General features: G+C 40.0%; 1 protein-coding gene across 4 annotated transcripts in view; it reads left to right on the plus strand.

Moving 5' to 3' along the window:
• btbd11a (BTB (POZ) domain containing 11a) overlaps positions 1-3,111 on the plus strand; it is a 120,191-nt gene extending 117,080 nt beyond the window's left edge. For all 4 annotated transcript variants that reach the window (XM_042078731.1, XM_042078732.1, XM_042078733.1 and 1 more), the window contains one exon: positions 161-3,111. In XM_042078731.1, the coding sequence (XP_041934665.1) occupies positions 161-382 (222 nt within the window). In that variant the 3' untranslated portion in view covers positions 383-3,111. The remainder of the gene's footprint in view (positions 1-160) is intronic.
• Positions 3,112-10,382: the final 7,271 nt, after the last annotated feature.

Consider the following 10,382-nt stretch of genomic DNA (forward strand, 5'->3'; position numbering starts at 1 on the left):
CATAATGAAGACATAAGGATCACCAAAATATTCTGTGTGTGAGAGAGAGAGAGAGAGAGAGAGAGAGAGAGAGAGAGAGAGAGAGTGTGTGAGAAATGACACAAAACCCTGTGAAGTTATCCAAAAGAAAAAGACACACAAACATTTATCTTGTTTGTAGTTCCTGGGTGCGAGCGAGCTAGCAGCGTTCATCGAGGGCTACTTCCTGAAGAACATGGTGCTCCTGATCGAGCTGGAGGGCTTCAAGCAGCTCCTGTACGAGGTGGCGGCCGAGAGCCCGGGCTCTGGCCCCGCGTACGACGTGCTCCACGAACTGGAGAAGACCCTCGCCACGCGCATCCACTCCATCCACCTCTCCTCCTCCAAGGGCTCAGTGGTGTGAGGCTCTCCATCGCCCCCACATGGTAGCAGCGGTAAACGCCTTCACTGAATGACCCCACTTTGCAAAACCACTCCAAGTCCCCCCAAGGAGCCCCCGCCGAAAGGGCTGTGTGACATAACATTCCAACAACATCCCCACAATGCTGTGGTGACATATATCTGTTCCGCGTAAGCCCTACATGGAAGCAGAGAAAGTCGCCAGAGAGAAAGAGAGAGAGAGAGAGAAAGAGAACTCATGTCTCTACCAACTCGTATCTCCAAAAGCACTGTTGTAGGGCTATGTATGAGTTACACTTAGTTTTATATCATTAGCAGTTTACGCATTGTGGAGTTTCACATGGTCTGAATATTACATGTAGCTTTGGTCCCAATGATTCGAGACTATAGTGGACTAATTCTAGATGAAATATGATTCTTTATTGCAGTTTTCAATCTTGTTACTAGTTACTTGCAGCATGACAGGTAAGGTATCTACAACAAAATGAAAATAAAACATGGTCACTGGATCTACATGAACTTAAGTCATCATAAAACCAGTTTTGTCAAAGTCAAGGTATTAAAAGAAGATATTAGTATTTTGTGTCTATTTATAACACCCACAGAAAACATGACAGTGGCGGATAGATGTTTCATTTTTATACCCAAATTGTCCACAAACTTATATGATTTCTTTGTGGTTCACAAGCTTGTCATGCAGTACGTATCATTCGTTTAAGTTTTTTGCCAAGTTTTAACTGGATCCAGACACCTGTGTTTGTTAGTTCCTCCATTCTTTAATCTTAGCCTAGTTGGAAATCGGTCAATGATGTCAATAACTTGCATGAAAACACAATACTGCATTGACTTCTGCAATGCATTAGTGCTATCAAGTAAATGCAAATTTACTTTCTCTGTCATTACAAACACTGTCTGTACACTGAAAACTGTGACCCTGGATTTCAACCCCTCTATGTGTTGGCGGAGTTCAGCACATTGAGATAGGACATGGAACTGGACGAGATCTTCTGTAGCCGTACATCCAGCAGCCTATTTGCAAGTGCTTGGACATTTCCTCTCCTCTAGCCTGCTGCTTCCAGTGGATATGGTGCCAGCCAATAAAACTTTTAAATGTTGTACGATCGTGCAGTTCTGTCCCTGCAGTTGCATGTCAGGCTCCTATTATTGTTTCTTTTTATTTCATTTTTTAAAACATTTGTTGTCTCTTTGTGTGTGTTTAGCTTAGTCTCAGTCTCCTGTTAAAGAGTAGTTCACTCCAAAAGGAATGTCTTGTTCCACACCCTTTTTATTTCAATGTCAGTAGCAATGGTGATTTTCAAAGGCTAGAGAGGACAAAAGACCAACCACTAAAAGAAGGGAACAACACTAGTTTTTTTTTACCAGCACAGGGTGAATTGACAAGAGAATTTTCATTTTGTGGTGAACTATCCCTTTACATGTAGTACTGACAGCAAGTGGTTTCTGTCAGAGGGAAGACAAGCAAAACAGAAGTACTTCATGTAAGACCCCCCCCCCCCCCCAATCTGTTGTTCTCTGCTTCTATCCTCATCAACTAAACGCCCCCCCCCCCCCCCCCCCCCCCCCGTCCCCGTCCCCGTCCCAGTGGATTTCCATGTAGATACCTGTACGATAACACTGTTGATTCTTCATAGAACATTATTGCTTGTTGTCTCATCCAGTGCAATCCTAAATGTAACAAATTTAAATATATGTTTCTGTGAAAACTCATTTGAAATGATATCAAAGATTTATTTAGTTCATATATTACATTGAACTATAAAGAATAGAATAAGTTTGTGGAGTGCTATTCCATTGGACAGGTTTGTATGTTACAGTTGTTTAATGTGCAATTGTGGCAGGCAAACCACAACCAGTAGTTCACAACATCCTTAAGATGTACTCATGATAGAAAACTGTGAAACTATTTTATTTTTTAGCATTCACAATATGAATTTATTTTCTTACAATATTCATCTTTATTTTTAATGCCTCAAAGATACACAGAGTAGAGAAAAGTATATATGTATGATTCAGAAACAGCCTCCTTTATTGAGAGGTCACGGACAAGGACCCAGAGATATATGAAAGTTACGGCAGGGTGCAAAGAGATGTCTATATAAGTCCAGCCTATGTAAGGATTAGAGTATAGTGAATATTGATATAAGTCAAAGGGTAATGCAAGTGATACATTTTCATGGATTGACGTCAAATAGAATGCCTTCATTCAAGGGTCTGCTTTTCCTTTCTCGTTTTTTTCCATATGTACATTCACAACTATGTACAACCATACAATGACTGTGTCGCTGATCGAGTTCAGTTTTGTCATGCCTGGAAAGAAACTTGCTAAGTCCTGCTATTGAAGAGAGATAGCTTTTTGTGTCATGGCTTTTCTACTCTGTATGCCTGGGCTAGTACACTGAAACCTGCTTAATAAATGCAACCTAATTGAATCACTGATTTGCTTTGACCAGCACCCCTTGATGTCTCTGTTAGACAAACATGCATGTTTTCTCCAAGTCTGTAGAACTATGGGATACATTTGCTACATTTAATTATTTAAACTGTACATTGTACAAAAATATATACATAAATATATGATGTACTACATGTAAATATCAGGGATGTGGCTGAGTTTATTAACAGGGAAAAAGAATGTTATTCTTGTGCTACAGTGCAGTTGTTGACTGACATGCATTTGTGTACAGAAAAATAAAATGACCACAGTTTAAATCACTCTTCACCTTGTTTCACCTCATGTATCATTGTCCCGTCTGAGCGGAGTTAAGAAGAATCCGGTGTAATTGTTGCAGTTGAAATTATTTGGCGAATACCATAATTCATTTCCATTTAAGTAGGCCTACCAACAACGTACACATGAATTCCAACAACACACAAAGGCTTCTTCCCAAAAACTGAAGGTGAACCAAACTTGTCAGAGCAAAACAATAGGACTAGAATAGGAAACATCACTGTTGTATTGATGCTTAAGTAAACACTAATGAGAAAACAAAAAATAAGCCAAAGTCATGAATTTTGCTAATATGTTTCATGAAGTTGTGAATGAGTTAACCACTACAAATTGTGTTAAAAAGGAATGCCATGACAGCAAGTCACAACAATAGACTGAAAAATACAGGTTTCAACCAATCAATCAAAACTCATCAACTGTTACACACTACCACATAGTCTGTCTACTGTCAAGTAGGCTGCAATGCATTTGACCAAATATGTGGGTATAATGTCGGGTGACACATGGTTCTAACACCATGATCAAGTTGGCAGAGGGCACCAAGGTGGTAGGCGTGATCAGACGGGGTGACAAGATGCCACAGCCTGGCCTCATGGTGTGCCACAGGGGCACCTGGCCTCATGGTGTGCCAACAGCAGCCTGGCCCTTAACACCCAGAACACTAAGGAGATCGTTGTGGACTCCAGGCGATACGTGCCCCCATTTACATAAACAGAGGTGTAGTGGAAAGTGTATCGTGCTTGAAAAGGCTTGGTGTCCACATTTCCCTGGATCTCACATGGTACCTAAACTCCTTACAATAACTTCCCTTCACCACAGAGCTTTAAGAAAGCTTAAAGGGACATGTGTCCCAGGATACTGGTAGACTTTTGCCACTGTACCACTAAGAGTACCCAACAACTGCATCTCAGACAATTGCATACGCATGGCTCTACTGTAATTGCATTCATATCCATAATCAAATACGTTTTTTGGCACTTGTTTCTGTTGGAAAGCCACATCTGTGTTTGGTTGCGAAACACACAGCAATGAACATACTGTATAACAACAATCTAAGATCTTACTGCACAACCCACCTATACAGTTTCTGGAATCAGAATCTTCTTTGCTACTTTGGCATAAAATAAACAGTCTCTTTTAGTGAACAGACAAAAGCTAGGTTAGACGACTGCAGTGCACCCATTATCTCTGTGTGAAAAGGGCTCGGTGGTCTGGCTCCTAAGAGCTGAGGAATGTCTGTACAAATAATGGCAGTAAAATGCTAATTTTCTGGAACAAAAACTTAGCTGAAAGGTTAGCAGGGAATCCTTCTGGAGATTTGGACATGAGTTTTACGTAATGGATTTTTCTTGTATCAATCTTTGCTCTGTGTAAATGGGTGAATAAATTATATATATATATATATATATATATAAATAAACAATTATCTGTCTGTCACTTTGTGTGTAGTTGGGGTACAGAGTGTCTCAAACTCTGAAGAAAAAATCTTCTTTTACTGACATGAGGTGGTGAAATTAGTTACCACATGAAGATGATTACTCTTAGTTTCATAGTAAATGCAATTACTTACTGTTTGGTTATTGTATGGTTACTGTTTTTTTTTGGGGGGGGGTTGGCTATGGCCAAAATGCTCTGTGCACACATAATGTTACACATAATGCATTAAAATTTAACTGGAGCATGTTGGAAAGTCCAAATGGCAACACAACCTACTCACATGAAGGGAAGGTAGCGAAGCGAATTATCAGACGCTGAAAGATTGCGCTGCTTCACAAAACTGGGCATCCGGTAGTGGCCACCATGACTGGGAGCATTAGGGGGGTGGCTATACATGGTCCACAGGCTCGGGGTGAAGCGACGTGTGACAGAGTCGGCCAGGCGCAGGCGCAGGTTACAGGTGGAGCACACAATGTGGTTTGGGCAGCAGGACTGCAAAGGTGTCTGGGAGGGAAAAGAAGAACACCTGGCAGGGGAGCTGCCCCGGATGAGAGGAAGTCTCTGTGCAACGGCCGCGTTGGCACCGTCCAGACGCTCAAGTGCCCTCTGCACCTCCATCTGAACATTCCGAAAGCCTGCTAATTCTCGCTGGTACTGGACACCCAGAGAGCGCAATGTGCGGTCCAGCTTCAGGCTCTCCCGCCGCAGAGAATTGGCCAAAGAGCGCTCTGAAAAAGTATAGATTACCTTTAAAGCAAAGGTTGATAAACAAAGGGCATGATAGATTATACACACTAAACATTACTTTTGAAAACCTACAGTACATTTTCTAAACAATTATTCATCATTCTTTTGAGAGTATAACTGTTGTTAGTGCAGTTGAAATCCTGATTTTTACAAAAAACAACATGGTAGTCATACCTCTACAGTTGTGTTGTGCTCTCCCTCTTTGCAAAGTTGTGAAACTGGCCATGTCTTTCCAATGTACAGAGTCACCATAACAGCCGTAAATATCCCTGGTACACATAGTACATAATGAAACATGAGAAAAACGGGCAAACACATTATTCTTACATTTACATGTACAACTACTCTTAACAGCATTTAGATGTGTCAGCAACATAACATCACACAGAACATTAGGTATGTATCCCAAGGTTCAGATCAAATGTTTGACTGTAATAACAAATGTAGTACTTACCACAAACAAACTGCATAAATAAGCCATATATGTTTCTCTTCAATTTCAGCACACTGGAGTTGAGCAATCTGAGGGGAAGGCACAGTTCTCCAATGGGGGTACCCTTCTTAAACTGTCGTAAAAACTGACAATGACTGGAATTCCCAACTGTTCATTCCCAAATCCACTGCCTTGACAACACTCTCAGCAGGGACATGCAATTCTATCTTTTATGTGTTGTTATTAGTGCAGCTGAGTAGGGTGGTGGGAAGTGGTGGCTCAGGGTCTCTCAGGAACCGCAAGCTTCTCCATGAAAACATTTCCAATTGTCCTTGCTTTCAGTCATTTCACATTGAATTTTACAGTGTTTTGTTTTAAGCTAAAATCCATCTGGCAAAATGTGAGTGCTACTACATTTCTGACTTTTTTATGACTGGCATAAATGGAAAGAAATCTATTCTTTTGTGCTTTTATTATATTGGCAACCACATGTGTACAGAAAAAATATAATATTTAATATCCCAAATATAAATACTTATTCTAAACAGGAACATTTTAGAAGTATTATCTCACAGGCCATCTTATGTCCAGGGTAGTGTGCTGGTTTTGTTTGTTTGTTAACTAGATGATGTGTGAAATACATTGCAAAAAACAAAACACATTGAAATGCAGATGTGCTACTAAAAAGCTGCTGTCCTAAGAATATAAAAGAACAGAATCAGCAGCACAGCACAACCAATTTGACCAAAGTGTTATGAGGTTCTGTCTATAATGCATACTTGTATGTCACAAAGTGCACTGGTGGTTAACAAATAGCATGCTTTGTTTCTCTTTTTTGCCCTTAAGTGACAAAAATGGTTCTTGGAAAAAACATCAGAAAATGATGATGTTTTCTGTTTGAAAGTGAGTACTGGAAATGGCAGTTTCAAAATCTGCTTGTTGACTATGTTTTCTATCAGAATTATGTAGCCTGTTTTATCACTTACTGGCCCTTCTATGTGATCTCTCCATACACTTTAGCCTACAGTGTATGTTCTAAAAGCTTTTATTTAGTGGTTGGCATTGAATGATTAAACACAAAAAAGAAACAAGGGACACAAGGTGGCACAGGCCACCCCCAGAATCCAGACCGCCACCCCAAGTGCCACCCCACCAGAAATGATGCCACCCCACCAGAGATGTGATGTTGGACTTGTTAGCATAACATGTCTTCAATTGTTTTCAGCCAAAACCAGCGTTTTACATTGATTTGATGTTGGCCAAATTAGTTACACTTTTTTGGGGGGTATGTATTGTGACGCTGTATGCATGTGTCGCTGGGCTCAAGAACCTAACCTATTTCTGCCATTGTTATGAAGTTGTTCTATGCATGCACATCTATGTATGGTGGAACACCATTTTAGTTGCCAACGGCTTTACTTTCTTGTTGCATTGCATCTACGTTGTGTGCTTCAGATGTTCTACAAAAACGTAAAGGTGCAGTCAGTGATTTTGCGATCAAAATGTTATATAATTCAATATAATCCCCAACCTTTTTACCCCCAGAGGCTGCATGTGAGTGGCATGTTTTTCTGTCTTCAAGTTCAAGTTCAAGTTCAGCTTCAAGTTCAAGTAATGCTGCAGCACTGTAACATATAAAACATTTTAAAAACATAAAACATATGTCATTGGGGGCAGCCGTGGCCCACTGGTTAGCACTCTGGACTTGTAACCGGAGGGTTGCCGGTTCGAGCCCCGACCAGTAGGCTGCGGCTGAAGTGCCCTTGAACACCTAACCTCTCACTGCTCCCCGAGCGCCGCCGTTGTAGCAGGCAGCTCGATGCGCCGGGATTAGTGTGTGCTTCACCTCACTGTGTGTTCACTGAGTGCTGTTTGTCTTTCACTAATTCACCGATTGGGTTAAATGCAGAGATCAAATTTCCCTCACAGGATCAAAAAAGTATATACACTATATATTCAGCTAACGCTCCTATCCAGAGCGACTTACAGTGAATAAGGCACAGTCCTGTTCATTACAGGGCATATCACATACAGATACAGTCAGACATTTCCAGCTGGACAACAGTCTGAATTTGGACAACATTAGAACTTAATTGTATTGCCTTAAATTAGGACATTGGGGCATCATTATTTTGTGTATTAGTGAATTATCCAATATATTGTGATGCCTTCTGTTATCTTGTCTAGCTGTTTTTCTCTACATTCCACTGTACATCAGTGTATGCTTTGATCAGGGCTCTGAAGGATGCTTTTGGCATTCAGATGACCATTTTCAACTCCATATAAACACTGCACGTTTCTAAACTATGATACTCTGGATGGCAATTTCAGCAGGAATGGATGCTTGTAAACATTCACGATCCAAAATTACTTTATTCCTTCATTAGCAAATGATGATAAATATATGTGTTATGTGCTGAAGTGAGAGTGAGTGATAACGAGCATGTGTGTGTGTGTGTGTGTTTGTGTGCTAAAGGGCCTTGTAAATCTCCTAACTGACTGGTTAAAACAGCTTTAGCTAAGTACAAAAATGGTTGGAAAATGTTTTATGAAGCTATTATGAAGTTTATTTGACACATGCTTTAATAGGCTTTCATAAAACTAATATGTGGATCTCTGACTGAAACAAAAAAGGAGGGAATGTCCACGCATCGGAGTTTAGCTCCCAATTTTTTAAATAAAACCAGCAAAGTTTTGACTCATCAGCCTGAAGAAGACCCAGACAAAACGTTGCTTGTTTTAACTCAAAAATTGGGAGCTAAACTCCTGTGTGCAGACATTCGCTCTTTTTTGTTTTACGCTAAAATACTTTGTCCTGCAACTGGTCCAAAGAAAGGTGGAATGTGCACACAACTACTCTACCAAACTTCCCTCTCTGATTAAACCCATATCTATTTAAAAGTCTAGGCCTGTAAGTTCTGTATACAGTCACAAAGGACAGAACAGGATTTTCTCGTCTGAATTTGCTTCATGCTAATTCTGGTAAATCATTATGCACATCTTCCACCATTTTTGCAATTGCAGATTCAATTACAGCATATACAGAGGATTTGCATTTAGACATCAACTAAAACTAAACAAGTTAACTGAGACAAAGCATCAGGGGTGATGTTTGTGGCAGTACAACATCCTTTGCATGCAAGTTTAATTTGCGAAACCATGACCACACACACACTAGATGTTGTTCAGCACAAAAAAACATGCTGTTGACTTCCTTCAAAATGTTGTTTAGCTCCTCCTCAGAAGTGTACTGCTTTGTGACACCCAGAGTAGACGAACTGTCAAGAAAATAAAATAATAGCAGAGATAGTTGATAAGGAGTGTTAGTAATACAAAAGAGTTAGTACTATAGGACTGTAAGGCCAGCATTTGCATACCTAAACAAGTGGAAAGGTCTCATATTGACGAAAGCTTTTGTAATCACAGCACGTCTGTTTATGCATACATTGAACTGGTACATTTTCAGTGATGTACCCCCTGTGAAATATTTTTTCAGCCAAGTACCCCCTAACCAGCGCAAAGCATTTTTAGTTAAAAATGACTTAAAACAGAGCACTGTGCCATCAGTGGCTAATTTATTAAACTTTGGAACTGATAAACACATACAAAAGTGATTGACAGGTGATGGCGGGTGGCATGTGACAGGTTGGGTCGAACCATCCTGGTATGGGGGGGACTTTAGGATAATGAAATATAAAATTAATTTTATGAACTTATATTTTCCTGAAATATTTATTAAATAATTGTTTTTAAAGAATTTTTGCATGGATTCTACTTTTTAAATATATGTATATTTTAAATTCTCACGTACCCCCTGGAGTGCCTTCACGAACCCCCATTTGAGAATCACTGTCCTAGACCACAGGAAAATACCTGGGCGCTAACTGTATTTGTCAAATGAGAAATGATAATCCATACATGTCTGGTATCATATTAAGGTCTCCATGCAAGAAATACAAATTCTGTAACCTGGGATATTTGATACCCTCTCTGATTAGATGCACTCACACCCCCTGATCACAGATAACAGAGATGCCCTGGTGATTCAGGTGTCTCCATGTTCATTTTTATGTAACTTGAGGAATGTCTTTGTTCTGTTCTGGATTTACAGTTTTTTCTGAATGCTTAAACACAACTATAACTACAGTAAACACAAGCCATCACAATAGTAAGCACACAATGTGCCAACTACACACTGATGGTCTGAATAAAAAACACATCTGGCTTTTGCTTTCTCTGTGCACAAGGTAGACTATGTCAGTCTGAGGTCATACTTTTGTCATAGTTCTGTAAACATACAGGGATCCAAACTTCAAGTATTGGTATTTAGTTACGCACATCAAAACAAACACAAGTGTGTTTTTCCAAGTCAAAACACAAAATAGCAATTTCACTGAGACAAAACAAATCAGTCTACATCGGGTCATCTCTCTCAAAATTCTGTCTACATCACATGCAATGTCCTAGTCCAAGGCACCGGGAAAAATATATTCTGGAATGACGTATCCAGGCCTGACATGACAATATCCCCACATGTAGACTGTTTTTTTGTCTGTAAAAGGGCTATTTCTTTCTCTTCTCACTCCTGCTCCCTCCATTGTACCCATTGTACATTACAAGTGGCTTATTTATAGTGTT

The sequence above is a fragment of the Alosa sapidissima genome, chromosome 22 (genome assembly GCF_018492685.1).
Source record: "Alosa sapidissima isolate fAloSap1 chromosome 22, fAloSap1.pri, whole genome shotgun sequence".
NCBI classification, from domain to species: domain Eukaryota; kingdom Metazoa; phylum Chordata; class Actinopteri; order Clupeiformes; family Clupeidae; genus Alosa; species Alosa sapidissima.